At 32.9% G+C, this 24,350-nt stretch overlaps 2 protein-coding genes across 7 annotated transcripts in view; one reads left to right on the top strand and one right to left on the bottom strand.

Annotated features, from left to right (window-relative positions):
* PSIP1 (PC4 and SRSF1 interacting protein 1) overlaps positions 1-18,836 on the top strand; it is a 31,818-nt gene extending 12,982 nt beyond the window's left edge. Inside the window, exons 5-16 of one of the 3 annotated variants that reach the window (XM_063080327.1) lie at positions 640-744; positions 1,734-1,796; positions 5,432-5,528; positions 6,552-6,627; positions 9,399-9,627; positions 10,624-10,742; positions 13,450-13,505; positions 14,168-14,238; positions 14,423-14,524; positions 14,635-14,848; positions 16,041-16,155; positions 17,319-18,836. In XM_063080327.1, coding sequence (XP_062936397.1) covers positions 640-744; positions 1,734-1,796; positions 5,432-5,528; positions 6,552-6,627; positions 9,399-9,627; positions 10,624-10,742; positions 13,450-13,505; positions 14,168-14,238; positions 14,423-14,524; positions 14,635-14,848; positions 16,041-16,155; positions 17,319-17,379 — 1,308 coding nt within the window. In that variant the 3' untranslated portion in view covers positions 17,380-18,836. Of the gene's footprint in view, positions 1-639; positions 745-1,733; positions 1,797-5,431; positions 5,529-6,551; positions 6,628-9,398; positions 9,628-10,623; positions 10,743-12,047; positions 12,681-13,449; positions 13,506-14,167; positions 14,239-14,422; positions 14,525-14,634; positions 14,849-16,040; positions 16,156-17,318 lie in introns of those variants that run through there. The other 2 variants (XM_063080328.1, XM_063080329.1) reach the window with 2 other exon arrangements.
* The window catches only part of SNAPC3 (small nuclear RNA activating complex polypeptide 3), a 40,659-nt gene continuing 31,722 nt past the window's right edge, over positions 15,414-24,350 (bottom strand). For 2 of the 4 annotated variants that reach the window (XM_063080330.1, XM_063080333.1), the window contains exons 8-12: positions 23,756-23,863; positions 21,996-22,611; positions 21,128-21,319; positions 19,951-20,085; positions 15,449-15,487 (exon numbers count right to left, since the gene is read on the bottom strand). In XM_063080330.1, the coding sequence (XP_062936400.1) occupies positions 22,464-22,611; positions 23,756-23,863 (256 nt within the window). In that variant the 3' untranslated portion in view covers positions 15,449-15,487; positions 19,951-20,085; positions 21,128-21,319; positions 21,996-22,463. Of the gene's footprint in view, positions 15,488-19,950; positions 20,086-21,127; positions 21,320-21,995; positions 22,612-23,755; positions 23,864-24,350 lie in introns of all 4 variants that reach the window. The other 2 variants (XM_063080331.1, XM_063080332.1) reach the window with 2 other exon arrangements.

The following is a 24,350-nucleotide window of genomic DNA, read 5'->3' as shown; positions in this document are numbered from 1 at the left end:
TATTATGAGTAGGGCCTCTAAACCACTTGTTTAAGTACTTTATCACCTGGGAGTGATACCACTGAAAATTTATCACTAAATTTTAAAAATGTAGTGATTACTGGCTTCCCACTCAATAACTGTTAAGTCAGAATCACTAAGATTGAGTCTGAAGAATCTGTATTTTAAATAAACTGAATTTGAGAGATAGATCAGTCTTTAAATAAAGCTATGGTATATATCCTTTGCTAAGGCTGTTTTAGAGTATGTAGATAAGTATCTCTCCCTAGAAACTTTCAGTAGTTGAATATGGTGTATGACTGTGCTATTCTAAATCAACTTATATTGGGTATTTGTTGGTTAAAACATGAGAATGGTGTTTTTTGTAATTATATTTTCATTCTGCTTCACTATTTTATCCACTGCACTTGTATGCACTGGAGTATAGAATACTTATAAGGGATTGCCCTTATAAGACTGAAAGAGATAGTATAGCATTTAAATCTTCTACAGTTGTACATATTAAAAGTGTCCTATGGAACAGAAATCAGGGTACCTTTCTAACTTTCTTACAAATAGGCTTTTGAATTTCCATAAGTAGAAAATTATAAACTTGGTAAAACCTTATTTTGTGAAATTAATAGAGTCAATTGCTCACAGGGATCAACTAAACAATCAAATGCATCATCTGATATTGAAGTTGAAGAAAAAGAAACTAGTGTTTCAAAGGAAGATACTGACCAAGAAGAAAAAGCCAGCAATGAGGTAGGCTTCATTTCACTTGCATTCTAAACCTCTTTTGTTACAAGGAAGAATTTGTGAAATGAGTTGCCATGGCAAAGTAGAAAGCAGTCTTTAAAATACTTGAAAAATGAATTAGAAATTATTTAAGGCTTATTTTTTTGTGTAGATATGAAATGTAAAATAATTTGCATCTTTAAGATGCATCGATTTTTAAAGTTATCTTTATTTGCAAAACATGAGGTCCAACTATAGGGTGGATTAGTGTTTGTTAGGAATATTTTCTTTTTCTTTCTTTTTTTTTTTTTTTGTCTTTTTTTCATGACCGGTACTCAGCCAGTGAGCGCACCGGCCATTCCTATATAGGATCCAAACCCGTGGCGGGAGCATCGCTGCGCTCCCTGTTAGGAATATTTTCTAAAGAGAGGTAATGTGGGATAGATGAACTAGAAAGGGCATTAGACTGGATTTTTTAAAACCTAGGTTGATTTCCAGCTCTGTGTGATTATCTATGAGTGGAGATACTCATTTAGCCCTTTCAGGTCTCATGAAATGGTTGTTAGATGACCTCCAAAGTCCTAGCTAACTCTTAAAATTCACAACCCCAGATTTCAGGATTCTACTGTAGAAAAAATGATCTTATAAATTTATGGTTTTGGTTTTTGTTTTTTTGGCAGCTGGCCAAGATGGGGATCTGACCCCTTGACCTTGGTATTACAAGACTGTGCGCTAACCAAGGTTTTGTAAATGTAAATAGACAAAACTTCCTGGAGTACTAGCAGGTGTGACTTTTATATTTGATCAGATTGTGAAAGTCATTTTTTCCTTATTACTTTCAATTTATAATGTTAAAACTTTTAATATTTATAATCTCAAAGGTCAGAGAACCAAAACAAATTTATCCAGCACTTTTAGTGAAACATGCTTGTGAATTTTAGTTTAAGAAATTTTTTTTCAGTCTTGGCTTAATTTACTTCGTTTTCATCTGTATATATATACGTTTTTCCTTTTAGGATGTGACTAAAGCAATTGACATATCCACTCCGAAAGCGGCCAGAAGAGGGAGAAAGAGAAAGGTACTTTCTGACTAACCACAGGGATCTTAAAAGGATTTTTATTTTAGTTGGCTTGAAGAAGAGTATAATGGAACCTTATTTATATTTGACCTTTTACTCTAAACCCTTTAATTTTTTAAAGAGTAGAGTTATGTTGTTTACTAAGCAAAACTATCTGTTTCTTAGTGATGCAGCACCCTTAAGATTGAAGTTGAACAATAAAGGAAATAAAATACACGTTTGTATTCATTTTAAAGACTGCCTCAGTTTTCTCTGTAAAATGGATAGTAGTATATACTCATAGGGTTGATAAGGATTAAATTAATTAACACATGTAAAATATTTATAATAAATCCTGGTACCTAAATACTGGTAAATGCTATATAAGTGTTGCCCATTATTGTTATTGTTACTTCACAACATTGTTGTGTGAAATGGGAGTGTGAGTGACAGTGTAGGTGTTGGCTTGGACAACTAGATTACATACTAGGAACACAGGATTTTGGGGGGGATTAGAGGCATGGGAAGGAGGAAGTGAAGCATCTGTGAGAATTGGAATAAAGATATGTATCATTATGGCCCAGAAGGGTGAAAAGATAAAGGTGTAGTCACTGGTATAAAGACAGGCTAGTAGATGAGTCAAAGGAGAATGTTTACTGGGAAGAATGCAGAAACTAGAACCCTTAAGGAATATATTATGGAGAAGAGGGAAAGTTGCTTTGCAAAATTATGGCTGAGAATGAACTGTCAGGAAAAAAATCTTAAGTATACCAAGCTAAACAAGGGGAGAATATCAAGAATGAGGGAGTGTCTATAGTGTCCTGATGTAAATAAAGAAGGTCTAAGTAAGGGATTTGACAGTTACACTCCCCCGGAATACTTTAAGGTGAGCTGTATTTAGTTGAATGGTAAGAACAGAAACCAGATGAAGGGAGCTGGAGATTAAAATGTTTAATGGTGAAGTTACACTGTGCTTTTGAAATCTTTGAAGGAGAGAGAACGCAGCAATTTAACAGGGATTTTTAAGTTTAAGGGAAAGTGTTTAAAATGAAAAAATACAGTACATGCCTTAACACTTTTTCTTTGCAAAACTAGGAAAGACCTAGATGTGTAAAGAGTCAGTATAAATTATCTTATGTAAGTGTATGCTGGATGAGAGAAGGGAGGGGCACATTTGAAGGAACTGACAGGATGGAGGAGATGGACATTTCAGCCTCTCACATTGAAGGGAAGGGGTGGAGGAGGCAGTACAAATTTGTAGGGAGAGTCTTGGAAATTAAGGGAATTCCTTCCTTCTGGCCTCAGTCTCTCCCTTCCTCCCCCACTCAATTCAAAACAAGACTTTGGGCGTGGTGCAAGGCAGGAAGAAATGGATTGAAGGTTTATGCTAGCTGTTGTGGGGAGAAGAACAGGATCTGATAAAAGACGGTGAAAGATTGGATGGATTTGAGATCTCAACTGAGATTGCTTAAAATGAATGCATGTTTGTACAGTCTCTTCCCAGCAGGGCTCAGCAGCTGGAATAATAGAACAGAGAAGGTAGAATTGTATGGTAATCCTCAGTTGGGGATTTGTGAGACAGGTGCAGGAGAACAAGGATGCAAAGTGCTTGAGAATGCCTATGAACAGTAGTCCCATGAGGTTTTTCTGTGTTGGGGGTGGCTTTAGGTAAGATCAAGGAAGGTAGCAGAGCTAGAAAATGGAGTAATGAATGGTAAAAATGAGTCAAAAGTTTAGGGGTCTTAGTGAGATTAAGTGAAATATGGAAATGAATTTGTAGAAGAGTTATAATATTTGCATTTAAGATACTTAAACATGTATATTTCAAATAATTAGTCTTCTCTAGATAAAATTTTTATTCTTTGATTTTATTTTCATGAGGAATGGTTTTGACTTGCATGATTTTGCTGTAACAGTCATGAAACACATGTCTGTGGTAAGGCCACTCTTTGGTTAGTGTTAATTTATTTTTATTCATTGTATTAGTTATTGATGAACTGGTTATCTTTTACTGCTATCTCCTCACAAAGATCCATCTGCCGGTGATTCTTATTTGATATCTTGATTTATTTCCAAAAGCAGAAAGTGTAAGGGAAGAGTATTTTTGCAATGAGAAGCTGATCAGTTTGAACTAAATTTTTAAAAACTTCTGCCCTCTAAACAGGAAAAGAGCTCTCATACAGTCTTGGATTCTCAACCTGTAGGAGTTGAGAAGCTTTGTAAAAGCACAGATGCCTGGTTCCCTAACCCAGAGCTATTGAGTCAGGATTGGGGCAGGGCTAAGTGGTCTGTAAGTTCTTAAAATTGTAGAAATACTACCTGAGCTAATTGTTCAGGGGAGAATTTTTATAGGGTTCCCTGAGAACAATTTAAAGTTTACCTTAGATGAATTTTTTTTTGTCTTTTTGTGACCTGTAAGGGGATCGCAACCCTTGGCGTGGTGTCGCCCGCACCGCGCTCAGCCAGTGAGTGCACCAGCCATTCCTATATAGGATCCAAACCCCCGGCAGGAGCGCGGCTGCACTCCCAAGCGCTGCACTCTCCCGAGTGCGCCACCGGGCTGGCCCTCACCTTAGATGAATTTTAATAATACTTTGACTACTCATTATTATGGTCCAGTTATAAAAATAATGATGTTTAAAAGCTAGCAAGAAAGAAATGGGTAAATTCTTAGAACTGGGATTGCTGAGTCAGATATTTGCACATTTTTTTATTGCCAATATTCATTCATAATAGTACTCTTTCAGAAAGGTGTTACCGGTTTATTGATCATTATTGATCATCATTCAAGAGATGAATGATATTCTCCACATTCTTAAGAACATTGGACATTATATTTGCAAATCAGATTGTTGATTAAAAAGTGGTTTAAAATTTTTTTATCAATGAGATTGGATTATGCGTGTTTTGAATGCGTTTTTGCTTTTTTATATAGTTAATGCTGAATTCTAAGTAATTAGGGGTTGGGGAAACAGCCTTTAGTGGTCCTATCTTTCTCTTGCATCTTTCCTTCGTTTTCTTTTCTCCCTTTGCAGTTATGATCAAAACCAACTACCGCCTCATGTTAGAATTTCCTTTCTCATTTGTGGTTCTTAACCTTTTTACTACTATAATGCCTAAATCAATAATACTGATTGTCATTTGGGGTCATTGTCTCTTCAGGAGAGTCATACCAGAGTTTGTCAGAGGGCATTATGGGTACTCTCTGCTGTAGTAAATCCCTCTTTATGGAAATGGAGAGTAACTCCTATTGGAAGAATGTCAGATGTCAGTCTCAGTTCAAAAATAAAATGTATATACATTGACAAAGTTATAGAATTAGAAATAGCAATGTGTGAGTTGTTACAGCATAATTGCACTGTACTTTGATCCCCATATTGCATCAAGAATATTTTTTTATACAGAAGTCGAAAGGATTGAGAATTTTTAAAAAGAGAATTTTATTTTTGCTTTCTTTTTTTAGACGAAATTATTTACTAGACTTATAAGCTAAGTTTGAGGGGTTACTCTGAGTTGACTGGGGGAAAAATCATAGAGAAGTTACACTTATAACTTGAATTTTTATGTTATTATAGACTGGCATATTTTTGCCATGGAAATAAACTTTTGAGTGCTTATTACTTGCTAAATAAGTTAATTAAATCTTTGTGATTCAGGCAGAAAAACAAGTAGAAACCGAGGAGGCAGGAGTAGTGACAACAGCAACAGCATCTGTTAACCTAAAAGTGAGTCCTAAAAGAGGACGACCTGCAGGTAGGATTATTGATGTCTAAATATTTGGCTTGTGATTAATATTCCAATCCATTGAAGTGTTGCTGCCTCAAGTATTTTGGATTGAAGTAGACAGGCAGTTGATTATGTGTAATATACAAATTTCAAAGGAAATAAACATGGTTTCCTCTCTGTAACAAAGTTTTTAAATCTGAAATAATCGTGTTTTTTTTTTTTTTCACTTTGTTTTATCCCTATCATATTTTCCACAAATACTGGCAAATGAGACTGTGGTGAGGTTAAAATACTGTGAATGATGGGTTTATTTTACCTCTCACTTCTGGGGCATAAGCTTTCTAAATGGAGTCACCAAAGAATGAGAATGATTATTTGATTAACAAAAGCCATTAATATTTTAAATTATTGCATTCTTTCTTTCTTTCTTTGTTTATGAGGATATTTACAATATGCATCTCTCTTCAGTGTCAGCATTGCCTATTTAAAGGTTTTTTTTGTTTGGTTTGGTTTGGTAACTGGTCGGTATGGGGATCTGAGCCATTGACCTCAGTGTTACAAAACTACACTCTAACCAACTGAACTAACTGGCCAGCCCCTTAAAGTATTTTCTTAATTTGGCAAATTGGAAATATTTTGGAAGGATTTACCTAATACAAATTAAAACAAAATTAACCAAAATAGAGCCAATTTTTTTCTACTTCGTAATAGGATTCTTACTGAAAAAGGGATGAAATGAGTAATACTCAAAAAATAGTAGCATTTATTTACATGATATTTTGGAATCTAATATTGTTAAATATTAATGAAAATGTTTTAAGCCTTCTCAGCCATACTAAGGACAAATGGTAAAATACTCTGATCTTCCTCTTTAAATTTTTCGCTGTTGCTCATTTGAACCATGCAGAAGTATTTATAAAACTTATGATTGTATCTGTAATAAGTCCCTAACTAATATTCTTATGTAGTATATGTCATTTGTAATCTTTATATATGAGATTTACATCTTAAAAGGAAACTGGTAGTTACTGAATTTTTTCATGTGATTAGCCACAGAAGTCAAGATTCCAAAACCAAGAGGTAGACCCAAGATGGTAAAACAGCCCTGTCCTTCAGAGAGTGAAATGTGAGTTTATTTTTAATGTGTAAGTAGTTTGTGCAGTAAATGAGACATTCAACTTTAAACATGCATATATCTCTTTGCATATTTACCAATTTTACAGAATGTTGCAATTAATATTTTGATATTTCTAAAAATTAGAAAAACTGGAAAAATTTTGTGAAATGTAAAAATTGGCAGGGTATCAAAAATGATGTGGTTACTTCATTAATCTAAGACATTTTCTTGGCATTTCAAATGTAAAGATACTTAATGCACAGTAAAATCTACAATAGGGAAATTGGGCAATATATAGTATGTTTAAGGAATTTCAGACAGAATGTATTTGAAGCAGTGTCCACATACCTTTTAACTCCTCCAGAATGAGTGCTGCTTTATTTAAAAATAGTATTAAAGTTATTTTTAAAATGTAAATTTAATATTTTTAAGTATTTTGGAATGACCACTATTTTTTGGAAAAAAATGAGTGTGTTTGTTTTGTTTTCTCTTGCTACCTTTCTTTTTCTACTTATGGATTGTGTTTACCTTGGTTTTTCTGGAGAAACCTTATCAGAAAGAATGTAAACTTAGACAAAGAGTGGAAAACTTTTTGTGGCTATTGTGTTTAAAGATTTTGTGTGGAAGGCTCAAGTGACGTATGTCAATTAAGAATGGATTTACAGTGTTTTGAATGAACTGATTATTTTTTATAGAAAATTTTAATTGTAGAACACAAGTGGAGAATTTGGTACTTTTCAACCATAATACATTGAAAGAGCTTTATTTTACTGTCAAGATAGCTGTTACAGTACACCAAAAAATATTGGCACATGAGAATAGAACTCCTCAAGAGTTCTCACCACAAAAAAGTGTGAAGTGTCATGCATATGTTAAATAGCTTGATTTGGCCATTTGACAGTGTATACATACATCAGAACATCATGTGTTACACCATAACTGTACAATTTTTACTTGTCAGTTAAAAAAAAATGGCACAAAAATAGAACATGGCACAAAAATACAAATGGCACAAAAATAACTACCATATTGAAATTAGGAAATTGGGTACTTATAGGTGAGTTTGTTTGTAACCATTGTTCCCTAGAAAATCTGAAATTCTGCTGGTAGAAGTACCCTGAGATCCCCCTATTTTTGGTGTAAGGAATGTTCCCTGATTTGGCCTCAGTTTTCCATGGCAGTATCCTTTCTAGTCCTTTTGTCCCATGGCTTTAGGCTGATTCCTCTACAAGTTATCTACTTTTTTAGTATTATTACTTAGTTGCATTTGAAAAGGTCATTAGGAAATATTGTCCTCATCAGCTGTGCAGTTTTTTTCATCCTGTTCCTCATACATGCTTTTAAAAACATTGTCATCTACTATTTTGTACACATGCAAATATATTGGTTGGGATACACTGCTAGAAGCAGATTGGCTGTGTCAGAGGGTATTTGTATTTTTAATAGCTATTTCCTTCCATACAGAGGTAACATTTTAAGGAAAAGCAATTGGTCAATGTTTAAGCCACGGAAATGTTTTTTTGTATTTGACTTGATTCCCATTTTTAAGAAACTGATTATTACTAAAATGTTTACATTAATGTAAATACTGAAAAGTTACATTGTTTTGCTTGTGTGCTTTTTCTTTCATCAATTAAATGCAAAGGATAAGTCCATATGACATTTGAAAATGAGCACACCCAAGGGTAATTAGGTGTCTAAAAAATTATGAAGAGACAAAAAGCGAATTTTTCTCTTCTAATTTAATAGTCTTTTAGGCATTCAAGGAAGCACTTGTCTGGAAGGAGGTCAGTGGATTTGGAATTGAGATATATCGGGCTTTATTATATGACCTCTTGCACCATCATGTTCTCATTTGTCAAATGGAAGGGGTTGGACTGATTGATATGAGGTCCCTCCCAGCTCTCAAATTCACTGATTTAATTGTATAATTTTTGAAAATTTCAGTGAAATTCTTTCTTCAGACAGTAAAAAGGTTAGTTTTTAGTTTGTCTAAGCTTCAAGTTGAAGTATTTCTTTATTAAGGAATTGCTTTAGTTGAACATACATATCATAAAAGTCATTATGTGGTTAGTATTTGCATCATTTGATTCTCCCTTTAGAGCCTATTTCTGCTAATTAGGATTATTTTAGCAATTAAGGTAGCGATGGCTGTGAAATCTAGTGGTGATGGGAATACTTAGGTGCTAGTCAGCTCAACACTGTGTGATACTGTGCCTGATTGGCTATATATTTGCCATTAAATATAAGTTGGGACACTTTTACTCTGCAGAAGAATATTTCAGTTCTAAAATGAACTTATATTTCACTTCTGCAATTCTGTTTTTTCTGTGTGTCTACTTTTTAAGCATAATTTATTCTTCCTTGTATAAGCTCCATGTGAGCCAGGGATCCTGCCCACCTTATACTGATGTATCCTCAGAGTCAAGAATGGTGCCTTGACACAGATAGTACCCAAATTATTTTGAGCAAATGAGTCACATCACAAAAACATTGGAAAACAGGGAAAAACCTTCTGTTTGGTAACCTAATGCAACTACAATTTTGTATCTTCTAATTTATACTAAAAGGATGTTCTATTACAGAATTCTTTTTATGACTGGATGGTTGGAGACACTGTAATTTACCTAAAGATGTTTTAGATTTGCCTTTAAACAAAAAATGAATTATATAGCGTATTGCTATCTAAAATACTTACTTGGTTGACTGGGAGAGTATAGTTGAATGACAAGTATTAATAAATACAAGCTCATTTTACATTGTTGCACTCTCTAAAACAGGGTTATTGAAGAAGACAAAAGTAAGAAAAAGGGGCAAGAGGATAAACAACTCAAAAAGCAGCTTAAAAAGGATGAAGAGGGCCAGAAGGAAGAAGATAAGCCAAGAAAAGAACCAGACAAAAAAGAGGGGAAGAAAGAAGTTGAATCAAAAAGGAAAAATTTAGCTAAAACAGGGGTTACATCAACCTCTGATTCTGAAGAAGAAGGAGATGATCAAGAAGGTGAAAAGGTAAAAAGTTTATGTATCATATAAAACATTCTATTTTAAATTTCTTAGTTTTTAATCTTTACTGCTAGTAGACTTTCAATATTTTTGTGAAAGTCTATAAATACCAGTGAAAGTGAATTTCCTTATCTTTCTGAATAGATTTGAATTAATTATATTAAAAGGCATATTTGAAATGTTCCTTTAGTTTATTCTGAATTTATCTTAGCTATTCAGTTATGATCTGGAAATTAAATACATAATTGAATATACAAGGACACTTCGAAAAGTTCATGGAAGGATTTGTATTTATTATCTTTAATTCCATGAACTTTTTGAAGTACCCTCATATATTCAGTAACCACACTTATTGAGAAGTAGAAGATGAAGCAAGTAGGCTGTGACCAGTTAAGACAGATGCAAAAGAGGTACATTTATATACAGATTTTTGATATTTACCCCCAAAGAAATTCTTGTCACTTTTCAGGCCTATTTATTGTTCATTTTATCATTGGTATGTGACTTTATTTGAATGGCATAGTTGCTTGGGAATCTTATTGAAGCTATGCATCCTTTTGTGTAGAAAAATAAATTTTGTGTACTATAGCCTTAAAGATCTACAGATTTGGGTCACGTAGATCTTTTTGTTTATTTTTAACTGATTTTTGTCTCAATATTTTTGAAGCTAAAAGATTTTAATTGGATAGGTAGAGTACTGTGCTTGTCAATACTCAAGTCAGAAATCACGTAGAGGCAAATAGCGTGACATAGTTCATTTTAAACAAAGGACATCACTTCCACTGCACGGTAGAAATAGATTACTAAATCCACAGACATCAAGGGAAAGGCAAATTTGCAGAGCAGAGATTTATGTAATTCAAAGACTTTAAAAATTACTAATTTGTTTATCTGTCCCTTACAAAACTAGCTACTTTTTTCCCCCCAAGATTGTAATGTAATTATATAAGCACTAGTCACTTGCTTGATGCATAACTAAGTTTGTCCTAATTCTCAAAACAGAAGAGAAAAGGTGGAAGAAACTTTCAGGCTGCTCACAGAAGGAATATGCTGAAAGGCCAATATGAGAAAGAAGCAGCAGATCGAAAACGCAAGCAAGAGGAACAAATGGAAACTGAGCAGTAAGTATTTTTTTATTTTAAATTTCTGGTTCTTTTTTAAGGCTAGCATGAAATTTTAAACAATAGACTTTAATTTTCCAGACTTCATGAAGTCTTTTGAAAAAGTGACTTTTTCTGTATGTTAGAAAAGAAAAATATTCAGTATATAATGATAATCATATTTCAGGCTTCATGCTTTTCTGAGAGGGTAAAATTCACTGAGGTAGTCACCCTGTGAATTATTTTTAAATTTAATCTGAAAGTGCAGATAGGATTTAACTATTAGTGGCTTTGCAGAAAATGTACTCATCCTCTTATTTATGTGTATAATATATTAAAATATAGAAAGAGTGGTGAAAATATACTGGTGGAGAAAGAAGGAATAATTTATTATTTGTCATACCACCAGCAGGCCTCCCCCTAATGACCAGCAAAAATAAAAACACAGTTGGAAACCCAGGAAGCCTGTAAAAGTAAATATAAAGGCTGACAGGGTTTACGTTAGGTATGTGCAATATAGATCAAATTCAAAGCTGTTTTCTGTTAACGTTTTCATACTTGGAGATGGTGTATACTTGCTATGGGGAATTTCTTTCCCCTTTATTATGTAAAATGATTTAAAATAACTTAAAAGGAAAAGTAATAGCAATGATTAGACTTCATGTCTTTATTACATTAGTTTTCCTAGTTATCTTTAGACTGTCATTTGAGTTTTCTGTAGAATGCTTTTTTCTTGTGAAGTATCTTACATTCTGAATAAACTTTGGTTTTTTTTGGTTGTTTTAGTGAGGTGATTTTAAAAACATGCTCTAGGTCACTAAGACAAAGTTAATGATGAGCAGTGAATTTCTAAAACGATTCTTGAATAATTTTGTACTTTTTTCATTATATTATACATTCGTAAACTGAAAGTATTTCTTTGCAAGTATAGTATTTGACTTTGCCTTCTTAGTTGTTTGGAGGATATATGTATAAGCAGTATTAGCTGCTTGAGGGAGTAATTTAAAAATTGACCTAAAGCTCAGAAATGTTACTCCCTTCAATCTGTTGGAGTTTGACTGCTTCTGTGTTAAGTTATTTTTTGTTACTGATCATTTTCTATCTTCACTGAAAAGCTGATGGACTGTTTGTTGTTTTTAACTTTTTTGTACTCCCAAAATTAAGATATAAAATTAGTTGTTAGTAAATCTAGCCCAACCCTTTTTCAGTATCTCAGAATTACCTATATGTATTTCTTTTGAATGTCCTCCAATGTAACTTTCTCAAATTCTAATATTTGTGTTTTCTTTCCTTCTCCTGTTATTACAAAACTTTGTACTTGGACAGTTTTGCTCTGTAAAGCATTTCAAATGCAACCTGTGTGAAATGCATTATGCAAAATAAAGTTTATTGTATTGTATTCCCAGCCAAACAACATGTAATCTACAGTAATAAAAAATATATCTCATTTTGGGCTCAAAGCATTAATCCAGTTACTGAAAAGAGAATACAAGTGGAGCAAACAAGAGATGAAGATCTTGAGACAGACTCATTGGACTGAATTTTCCCCTTACCCCCTTGATGGAAGAATGTTCCAGATTCTAAATTGAGGACTTCATTATTAATGTCATTATTACTGTGTTATGATTGTTAACAAAATTTCCTGTAAGGTACACACTACATATTAAGGTTGGCCATCATTCCTGTTAAGTTTTTTTACCGAGCTTAAAATGAAGCTTTGTGTTTGAGTTATAAGAAGCTCAGATGAAGATGGTGGTTGTACATTATTTCATTTAGAAAATATAAAAATTCATTTTGTTTTGATGCTAGGTGTTAAACTGGAATAGCTATTACACCCCTGAGAATGGGGCAGTTGTGCCCTTCCCTTGACATTCCTTTGTTGTTTAATTCTTTAGATTCTTAATTGTTTTTTTTAATCCTGAGAGATTAAACAGTAGACATGTTAAGAAAAAAATGAAACTGTAACCAAAATTTTAAAATAAAGTTTTTTTAAAAAAATAAACACCTGATTTTTAGATATTTTTTTTTGTTCTTGTCTATTTCAACTGGTTCATAGTATGGCCTGAACTCTTAAGCTGAGGTACTAAATATTAAGATTTCAATTTTAAATGGTTATTTTTGTGATTGATAGTAAAGTGGTACCTTTTCATTTGTGAAACGGTATGTAAATGTTAGTGGATGTCATTTAAGTTTGATATATTGGCCAAAAAATTTTTTTTAATGATAGTATTACCTTCAAACAGTCTATTTAATCTTAAAGTTAACTTCAAAACCCCTCAAGTTATCTACTCTTTGGAAATGTGGGGGACAATTAAATTGGTCTCTTTCGACATGCTGCTTTTAAAAATAATTGTGATGTAGAATCCATTAATTTGTAGTTCTTCTCTTCCTCTTACGGCCTTTTCCATTGGCCCTGAAATTATCTTTTAATAACACACTATTATTTAATGTTGGAAAGAAAATTTAACCATAGCTACTTTTAAATCATTTTATTTGTGATGTCATTGAAAAATCAGATTGTTAAGTTATTTAACATGTTGATTTGAGTTTTGGTTACATTTATACTAATGCTGTGGAACTGCATAGTTCCAAGAAGTACAGTCAATTCCTGGTGGTCTAGGCCATTGATTATTTTAAGGAAAAAATTAAATTTTACATAAGGGATTGTGGGCATTTGGTAATCAGTCACAAAGTTCCAATGTTTAATATTTGTGTTAACATTTGATAGGCAGAATAAAGATGAAGGAAAGAAGCCAGAAGTTAAGAAAGTGGAGAAGAAGCGAGGTTAGTTATTTCACTTTCTCAGATGTATATAATTATACATAGAAAGGAAGCTATACACTTAATTTTTCATGTATCAGTTTTGGAATCAGTCTCATTTTATATTCTAAGAAATGTACAAGTATACATTTTCAAATCCCTAGTGGATTCTGTCTAAATTGCATTGTATTTTAGGCATAGTAAGGTGAACTTGCTAAAGAGTTGTCTTTATATTTTAATGCTTGTTATTTGATGACGTTAAATTTTTGTAACCGTGCCAAAAGCTGGGTGCTTCCCATTTTTGACAAATCCCTTGGTTAAACATGTCAGGTAAGGCAGGTGTTTTAAGGACTGGAGTATACAGTAGTTCATTATTGGATGCAGACTATTTATTTTAGAAACAAACGCAGGTAGATGGTGATTTTGTGCTTTCATGCTCCATGTTACTTTCCTAAACATTTTCACTAAAGGTTTAGTATATTAAACCTCGAATGCTAAAATACTCAAAATATTAAATACTAAAAATGGCAGACAACTTATTGATTCTTAGCTAAGCTACTGTTCATGTATTATCAAGAACATTTTTTTTTAGTTCACCAATTCTTTCCATTATACTTTGCTTAGACTATACAGAAATACTGGTTTGGAAAAACCACTTACTGTTTTTCACATATTTTAATTTATAGAAACATCAATGGATTCTCGGCTTCAAAGGATACATGCTGAAATTAAAAATTCTCTCAAAATTGATAATCTTGTAAGTGTTCAACCTCATTTAAAAATAGTGCTTTTATAGCTTCATGATTTTATGTAAATTTAAGATAAAAGGGACAATTATTGGTTATTTTATACTGCCTTATTTGATATTTTCAAAAACTAATCTTCAGAAATAGATTCTATTTGATAATTAACAGTTATGAAATTACTGTTTTGTCATGAAGGATGTGAACAGATGCATTGAGGCCTTGGATGAACTTGCTTCACTTCAGGTCACAATGCAGCAAGCTCAGAAACACACAGAGATGATTACAACACTGAAAAAGGTAAGCGATTTCAAGTCCTGTAGATTTTAAGACTTCCTCTTCATTAAGAAACAGGTTTTAAATAAAAAATCAATTAGGAAAACAGTTATGAATGCATATTATTTTCTCAGATACGGCGGTTCAAGGTTAGTCAAGTTATCATGGAAAAGTCTACAATGTTGTATAACAAGTTTAAGAACATGTTTTTGGTTGGTGAAGGAGATTCCGTGATCAAACAAGTGCTGAATAAATCTTTTGCTGAACAAAGACAGCATGAGGAAGCGAATAAAACCAAAGATCAAGGGAAGAAAGGGCCAAACAAAAAGCTAGAAAAGGAACAAACAGGTAAGTAGTTATAAATTTGAGGCCTGTTTTTTAACTGTCTACCAGGACTACTTTTAAAGATGGTTTTTATATGTAATTTCATTAGTAGCTACATTAAATGAGGAAAGTCTCATAAAATACTTAGCGGAATGTGTAGCATAGAGTACAGTGCTCACCTCTAGCTTTTGCTTTTCTTTTTCATTCAGTTTAAATTAGTAGTAGTTAAACCTTGCTGGTATTTTTCTAATATTCTCTTTTCATTTAAATGTGGGAAATTTTCTAACCTATACAGAAGTAGAGAAAAATGAACTTCCCACATCCCCATCACCCACCTTCAGCGATTATCAATGCACGATCATTGTGGTTTTATACCCCCTAAGCTTTCTCTGTATTACCTCAGGAGATTATTTTGAAGCAAATTATAGGTATGTCATTTCATTCATATTATTTCAGAATGTATCTATGATGGACATAAAAGAGAATTATAGTTATCATTATCAGCTCCCCCAATTCAATGTTATTAAACATCTTAATGACAGACGCTTAAGGTAGAACCAACATTTCAAAAGCAGTTGAACTTTTTGGCTCTCATTTATTTGGGAATGAAATAAGGGAGTCACTCTGAACTTACTCTGGTTCTGGCAGCTGCCTCCTGCCCCCCTCCAAAAAAAAAAAAAAAAAAAAAGTTAATGAAATGAGATGGAAATCTTCCCACTGTTTACTTATTAGGCACAAAATCATGTCAATTAGGAAATGCTATTTTTAACACTTTTTGTTCTAAAATACCCACAATGATAAATACAGATTTTATGATTCAGTGTTTTTTTCTAAGAACAAGTCATAATGTGCTACAGAGTTGTAGCATCCTATAGTCTTTCAGATAACAGTAACACAATCTACTTCCTATACCCATAGATACATATAGTAACTCTGCTGCTTACTGTGCTTTAGCTACCGAAAGGATTTTGATAATGTAATGAGTTGACAGTACAGCTCTTTAATGAAGTCATTTTTTTTTTTTTTTTGAAATAGCATCAAAACGCAATCCTAAAATTCATTGTGAGGGCTGAATTACAATGTAATTTCAAATAAAAGACATTAAGTATCAGAAATTTGAGGGCCATGTGTTTTTGATTTTGGATCTCTAGAGGAGATTGTAAAGTATAACTTCATAAACTCTTAACAAAGTTTTCCTATTGGAATCCTTCTAAAGGTTCAAAGACTCTAAATGGAGGATCTGATGCCCAAGACAGTAGTAATCAGCCACAACATAATGGAGATAGCAATGAAGAAAGCAAGGACAACCACGAGGCCAGCACTAAGAAAAAGTGAGGATGTGTTTTGATGGGTCTTCATGTGTGTTTTTCTTATTTAAGCTCCTATGCACAGTACTGTTCCAAGATTATTTGTATAAAGGGCTATATTTAGATCACTTAACTCTCTGAATCCAGTAAGGAAGTTGCAAATCAAAAAGGCAAAATAGTAAAAAAATTTCATGTACAGCAAATTTGCCACTGTGTTCAAGGGAATGGAGCTAGGTGGGAGTCCAGTTAAAGAAAATAACTACATATGCTTCTGGGGTTATGTCCCAATAACCCAATTGTTAAATTGAAAATAGTCTAAGTCAAAAATGCATTTAATACACCTAACCTACCGAACATCACAGCTTAGCCTAGCCTATGTTTACATTAGCCTACAGTTTGGCAAAATCATCTAACATGAAGCCTATTTTATAAGAAAGTGCTGGATATCTCATGTAATTTATTGACTACTGAAAGTGAAAAACAGAATAGTTGCATGGTACAGTATTCACTGAATGCATATCACTTTTGTACCTTTGTAAAGTTAAATAATGTAAGTTGTGGACCACCTATATTTTTCCCTGGTCTACTTTTACTTCTACACCATTAATGACTTGCTTTCACACAAATTGTGAGCAAGAAAGAGGATGTTACGTCAAAAATTAGATGTATAAATCACAGGCTACTTCGTATTTTACCCACTCTAAAATTACTTGCTATGGAACTTACTTGTCCAAGTCTCAGTTTGTTCTGCTGTATGTGTGAAAGGCCTATGGAATTTAGCATCTCTTCTAATTCTGAAGTTAAGAAAATTTTGTTGTCTGTGTGTATATCCTCCTCTCTTTATTAATCAAGGATTATAATATGTTGATAACACAGGTGTAACACTCACATGTTCTCTAAAGAGAATTCACTTTGAAACTGGGAATGACGGAAAGGGTCTGATCCATCATGCTTCCCTGAGTTATTTGCTTGATCTGCATATTACTTTGGGAAGAAGATCTAACATGATAAAGTAAAATTTTGAACAAAGAAATGAGTGTCTTAATAACAAGTCAGGAGTTTTTTTGTTGTTGTTCTGGTTTAGACTTGTGATTTGAAAAACATAATGCATAGATTCAATGTCCTTTTTTCCTCAGGAGAAAACTCTAATCCCAGTTGTCACACCTTTCTTTTCCCCTTTTCTTTAGGCCATCCAGTGAAGAGAGAGAGAATGAAATCTCTATGAAGGATTGTACTTTAGACAACTAGTGTTGACATTCCTGGAATATAAAGAACATTTGAGAAGTTTGTAATGGTTTTCATTTGAAATATTTAGACTGCTGAAAGTTTTAAATTTTTATAAGCATAGGTTTTGATGTTTAAAACTTTTGAAAGAGAAAATCCCTTCATCTTTGTTTAAAGTAATTAAACATTATTGCTAATTGTATTTGTGCAGTATTAACAGCTACATTATACAATAAATGTGGGTGGGAATCCCATTTAGAAAATGTTAAACTGCTTTTTCAGACATGGTTGTAGCATATTTTCAAGTAGTGTGTATGTTAATGTGTAATTGGTAGTAGAACAAAGTTACATTTTAAAAACTGCTATTTGTATAAACCTTTCCTCTTTTCCCAAGTACTGTGGGTTTTGTGCATAGTTTTTATAAATCTTGGATTTACCAGACTGTCTTTTCACTGTTTGTGGGTTTTGTAGAAGTTAAGCATTTTTATGGTAGATAAAATGTTACTTCTATACAAGTACTCACTCCCTTCTTTTATCAAAAATTGATTTTATTCCCAGTCTACACTGTGCTACATTATCCTGCTTCTTTGTAACCATGTGTGGTCTGTATGCCTTTTTGTATGACAACTAGATAACCAACTGACGTTTAAAGAGGTACAACATTCATGTTAACTTCTGAAGATAATTCAGCTTTGTGGCAGTTTAGTTTTGGTAGTTTAATTCAGTGGAATCATGTGACTTTCCTGTAGAGAACAGACTGTGTATTAATATAGGAATGAATATGGCTTTAGGGTTCAACCATCTAAGATCCTTTACAGGCACTAATAACTAAAACTGAAAAGTAAATAAGTTTATTTTTGAGAGAAGTCTCAAGTTTCTAAGCTTTTTTTAAAAAAAGTCACACTTATTAAGGAAATCATTAAGTAGTATTTTTTTAATTGGAAAAAAATCCATCCATGATGCTTATGCAGTAAATATAAGTAAAATGCTATATAAGGAAACTAACATTTGAAAACATGGCTATTTTAGAAGGGAATTTTATTTTACGTGTCTATATCATACATGTAACAGGACTGCAAAAAGTAGGAACATTAGTTGCTTGAAGGTAGTACTTTGACAGTCTGTATATTGATGTATATGGACAAAATCAGGGTGAACCAATGTTAACACAAAATTTAAGGGTATATTAACAGAAAGAGAGCATATCTAAGATATTTTGAATATTAGGTCAGTCGGTTTTCAGTAGGTAGGGTACTTCCCATGTTTCGAAACTATATGAATATGGGAAAAACACATTACCAGTGTGTTTATGTGTGACATACACTGTATGTTTTGACTTCTTAGACAATTGTTTTCACCTACAGATAAAACAAGTTGAATTATTTCAATAACTGGATTTTTTTGCTTTTCAGAGGTCTTAAAATGGAACTAGGACCCACTATTTTAAGGGAACTCTGTTATTACATATTATATATACACCAGTCATTATCTGTTTGGTTCTTAATACAGTTTTAACTTGGACACATTTATCCTAGTTAAGCTACAAGTGTCAAAGTGTAAACTTGTTTTGATTAAAGACATTTTCTATCAAACTCTACTACTAATTTACTTCTTTGCTATTTACAGTCAGCTCTCCACATCCACGGATTCAACCAACCATGGATCAAAAATATTTGGGGAAAAAGTCATTAACGATACAACAATAAAAAATATGAATAAAAAAGCAATACAGTATAACAACTATTCACATAGCATTTATATTTGGTTATTACAAGTAATCTAGAAATAAAGTATACAAGAGGATGTACGTAGGTAGTACGCAAATACTACACCGTTTTATGAGAGACTCAAGCATGTGTGGATACCAAGGGACAGCTGTACAAGTGTAAGTGATGGAATTCTGGATTTGCTGTCAAGGAAATAATTTCCTAGTTAACTGGTCATAGAGATTGTGGTTTGGGGAGACAGGGTAACTAATCAGTAAGCTCAAGATGATAAAAATAAAGGAAATGTTATTTATCTTTTGTTCACTCTCCCTTTTTTCCCATGACCCAACACATCTACAAAGTTCAGCTTTGGGAGACACAGCAGCATTCTGATAATTTATGTCTGCTTGTACTGGCTGATCTTGCTCTAGCCAGTTTATACATGTTCTCTTAAAGTACAGTTGACTTCTTTAATTTCAACCCCTCATTTCAAGAAACTTTCAAGAATTTTCAGGAGCATTGGCTCAACAAACTGTGTAAATGGTCAAAACTCCACAGCTGAACAGGCTACTAAAATAATTCCAATGCGATAGCCAAAAGTATGCATAATATGTATTACATAAACACCTATTTTGTTTTTCTGATCACCGCATAATATTTTAAAGAATAAGTTATGCATGACCCAGCAGAATTGATTACTGAACGTTTTCTCAGCTGCTTGAAGAAATTTCAGATATACCATCTGAATCAAGAAAACCTGATTGTGATTTTGTATGTGTGAACAATTTGACCAGAATACCTTAAGCCGTATAGTATGATAAGTTTTTACCCAGTTTTTGCCAATACAGTGATGCAGTGTACTAAAAATGTTCTAACCACACACACTTACCTGATTAAAGATGTCAGGTCAAGATGATGTCCGCCATCTAATCCATCTAATCCTGTGCAAGAGCAAAGACTTTTAGAGTCGTATGAGTGCTTCACTAACAACGTATTTTATCCCATTGGCCAGAGAAAGGACAATCTATTGGAAACAGCAAACCTGTATCATTAAACCTTTAAGAAATGAAGAAGCAATAATAGGCAGAAATGTGTGTATATTTGTGTTGTGTATTCTCCAACACACTGATGTTAAAGGTAACTGACTTTTCTCCCAGTAAAATTGCAATATCTAATTATTCTTACAGAATACTGAAACCTGAAAAAAAATGTTTAAGGAAATAACTATTGCTTTTCTGTATAGTGATTTTGTGCATATGCATCCACTAATATATCAAAATCAAACTACAGATGATGATTAATAAGTTCATGACATTTTCATATTTGCCTTTGCCTCATTAGATAAAATGATACATGTAACTAACAGTCACGTTGTATTTAATAGATTGAAATAGGCATTTAAAAAAAGCTGTCTTTAGAACAGGGATTTTATAGCTCCAAATTATATGAAGTTAGGAATTTTTGACTTGAACTTGGTGAGATACCTGTATAATTGATACACAACACACTGGCAAATTTTTGGAATAACCTGGTTAACCTTTCCTTGGTTTTACCAGGAAACAATAATAGAAATGTGTCCGAGTCTGGTGAAAAAGTTAGCCTTAAGAGCTAACAGAATAACATTCTCAATAAATACGAATTCTGGTAGCAGTGATGTCTTAACTGATACCTTTCTTTGTCCGCTTAAATGAATTGATTAGTACCACATAGAATAATGCATTATGATGCTAATTAAGTTTCTGGAATTTGCTGTTTTGAGAGTGAAATGTAAATGAATAAAAAGTAAACGGACCCTTGCATATTAAAGCAAGACCTATAAGGAATACAGTATTAAAGGAATCAAAAGTACATTTTTACCTATGGACTTTTAGGAATTGGGTATCACTCAATTTTATCTTAAATCTGGATTCCAGCAGAATTTTCAATCTGCTCTGTTAGCACTGTTGGACACAGGGAAGGTAAAACTTTAGGCACAACATAAGCCAGCCATGGAGAGAGGCCTCTTAGTTCTCTATATAGATTCCCCGTGTACTGACTGAATCAGTCAATGAGACCACTAGACATACCAGGAACAGGTGCTTGTCATCTCCATACCAATCGACTTAATTGTGTATATGACATTTAAGTCCATAAACATACTTCAGTCAATCTTTTAAACACATAGGCTTACAGGCTTCGTCAGTTTTTGATTTATGTGGTAAATGTCAGTTCTTAAGCCATCCAGAGAACTCTACAATTCAGTTGAATTTAAATACAGCCTAGGAGAGAGAAAGTGAAACATATGATACATTTAAAACCTACTTTATATAGCATTCCTAAAAGTCTTAAACAGTATTAAATTTTCAGCCAAAAAGGTTTCTAGAAAATATTTAAATTTGGATAGCTAGAATTCTCTGATCTAGACCTGTGAACTTATTAAAAAGTTTCCTTTACTCTTTGGCTCAGAATGAGAGAAAAAAGTAATGTAGGATTATTATAGTAAGGGGCCCAGGAAAATGAAAGAGCTGGGCCAGAAAAACTCCTTTTTCCTTTTTTCTTAGAGAATATTGTATATTCAATGGTATTACTGCCCGAGAATAAGTGAGCCAGTGTCAACAGTCCACAGAATCTTGATTTTTCCATGTCCCTGTGATCATATAAAATGTGCTATTTTTAAAAATTGTAATATTAAATTGACATTTTAAATTCATAGTATTTGTGATTCATAAAAATTTTTTGTCACGAAATGAAAATATTCTGTGAAGGTATGAGTATACTGAAGATCTTTTTACATTTATTATTCATGTAAATTATCCATTAAAATGTCTTGTGCCTAGTTTGTATCAACAAAACCTAACTACAAAAGAGCCCACTATAATTACACAATAGTTAATTATTAAATAATTTACTCTTAACTTCTCCCTCATTTTTATTACAGATATTTGAAAGATCTACCTTGGAAGCCACATGGTAGATGGTGTAGCTCTCATATTCTTCAAAGAATTTTCAAAACGCTTCCACTACTTGATGTTACCATTGAAATTATCATTAGCAAAAAACTCTGGATACAGAATGAATAGGCAAGCCAAGGACTGGGAGACAATCAGAATATGTGTATCTGACAAAGGATTTATATTCAGAATATATAAATCACTTCTATAATTTCAATAAGAAAACCACTTAAAATCAGTACAAAGCACAAAATAAATATACTTTGGAATAAATAATACATTTCTAAACATTTAGAAATACAAGTGACTTGAAGAAAATCTGTGGTTGATTAACTTTTTGTAGCTATAACATGACTGTTGCAAGTGGATCCTGTTCCTCCGTGGTATTTCTTGAATCTAAACCGTCCAAGAGGACAATTATTTCACAAGGGCGTACTCTTTTTTTTTTTTTGTTTTGGTTTTTTGGCTATCTTTAATTAAAAGTTCCAGGATCAACATAAGGATAAGCAAGGAATTCCCCCAGTTTGTTGCCTTCTGAATCATAGTGGAGCATTCGGAAGCAAACATCACAAAAGAAACATGGGTCTTCTGGTGCGAAACTGTCATTGTTTGTCACCCATCTGTAGTTTTTAAAAAAGATGTATACACCATTAAAAGCAAGTTTTTCATGATATAACATGTAAGTTATCACCGGTAGTAATATATAAACATAACATTCCCACAATTGGCTTATCAGTCTACATTATTAATACATTATAATCCTTTATATAATTTTGTATACACACATAGATACAGATAGATTATACTATCAATACTCTACAAACGCAAAAGGGTATCTAATACCAAGAAACACTGCAGAATGCTGTTTCTTTGCAAGACTTCCCATTAAAGGTAAGTACAGAAGATATAAATTTGTACTTGAGAGCATTGTACATTTGCCCTGACACATTATCCCTTCATGTAATTCACTCATGAACATAGTCATGTTTTTCTAACAGCCCATCTGGAAAAACCATCAAATTGAATGCTAAGGACCAGACACTTGCTTAACTTATCTTTTTAACTGGTAGATTGGTAGTGGTTAGTTTGAAAACTCCAACTGTTTTACCTAAAATTCAGGATAAAATGTTAACAGTGTAGAGTGTATACAAATGGGAGTATGGGCAACATTCAACCGAGACTGTTTTTGGCCTGGGATGTTACTCATCACAGTAAAATGAAAATACTATTTTTTAGTCTATTTGAATTCTGCATCCTGTGGAATGTTTGCTTTTAAAATTCTCTTTCATTTTTGATACTGATTTATCATGATTTCATATTGATCTTTTAGGAAAATATATTGTAATGGGGAACCCAGAACAAATGGAAGATACTAAATTCTTCCCTATTCCTGAGTGGTTTTCAAACTTTTTTGACTCTGACTCACAGTAAGAAACACTTTATAATGTAAACATGCAGAATCACATAAAGCAAAAACTTTATAAAACCATATTTTGACTTCACTCTATGCAATATGCTGTGATGTTTTTTCACTGAAGAAAAGCTGTGGGGTGAAGCTAATTTTGTAAACTACAGATGCTTAAAAATACTAGTTTTAACCCACTAAACTGATTTTGCGGCAGTTCCCTACTAAAAACTCTTCACATTATTTACAACCCGAAGTCCAAGTCCTTAGATCGAAAATAGAAAACTGAAATACAAAAATAATGAACTTTGAAAACCAATACTTCTCAAAAAAAAAAAAAAAAAAAAAGTATCACTCACCTAGCTGTGTACATTTTACAAACAAAACATTTTCTGGTCCATAGCCAGTGCTTCTTTATAAGAAGGGGATAAAGTGTCTTATCCAAGCAGTCATCATGATGCACAAGCCTTTTGTACATGAGAAAATAAATGAAGATATTAAAGTGTATATTTTTATGATCTGTAAAGAATTAAATATCAGAAGACATATTTTCCAATTTTTGCTTACAGAAGATTAGGGAAACTGATTTTTTACGTCAGGTTTGACCAAATGGTGTTTTATAAGATACTTTCTCCAAAAGAGCATTTTTGGATTGAACAACGTTTTCTTTCCCATAAGTCCTCCCAAATCCATTTATGGTAATGTGCACTGTGATCCTCTAAAAGGGAACTGGCAGCATTTCTTAATCTTTGCTTTCTTGACACTAGTACCTTTTTATGGAACATAGTTTGGGCAAGGCTACTCAGTGATATTTTATCTTTATTTACTGTCCCCTTTATTAAAATCCATATCTGGCTCCTGGTAGTATGAATTAGTAGGATCTTGGTTTTAGGTACCAGAATCATGGAACTTTTAAGAAATTCTAAGTGGAAGTCAGTCTCCACTCTGCCACTC

This window comes from Cynocephalus volans, chromosome 16, assembly GCF_027409185.1.
Source record: "Cynocephalus volans isolate mCynVol1 chromosome 16, mCynVol1.pri, whole genome shotgun sequence".
Classification (NCBI taxonomy): domain Eukaryota; kingdom Metazoa; phylum Chordata; class Mammalia; order Dermoptera; family Cynocephalidae; genus Cynocephalus; species Cynocephalus volans.
This window is presented reverse-complemented; position numbering and strand designations above follow the sequence as displayed.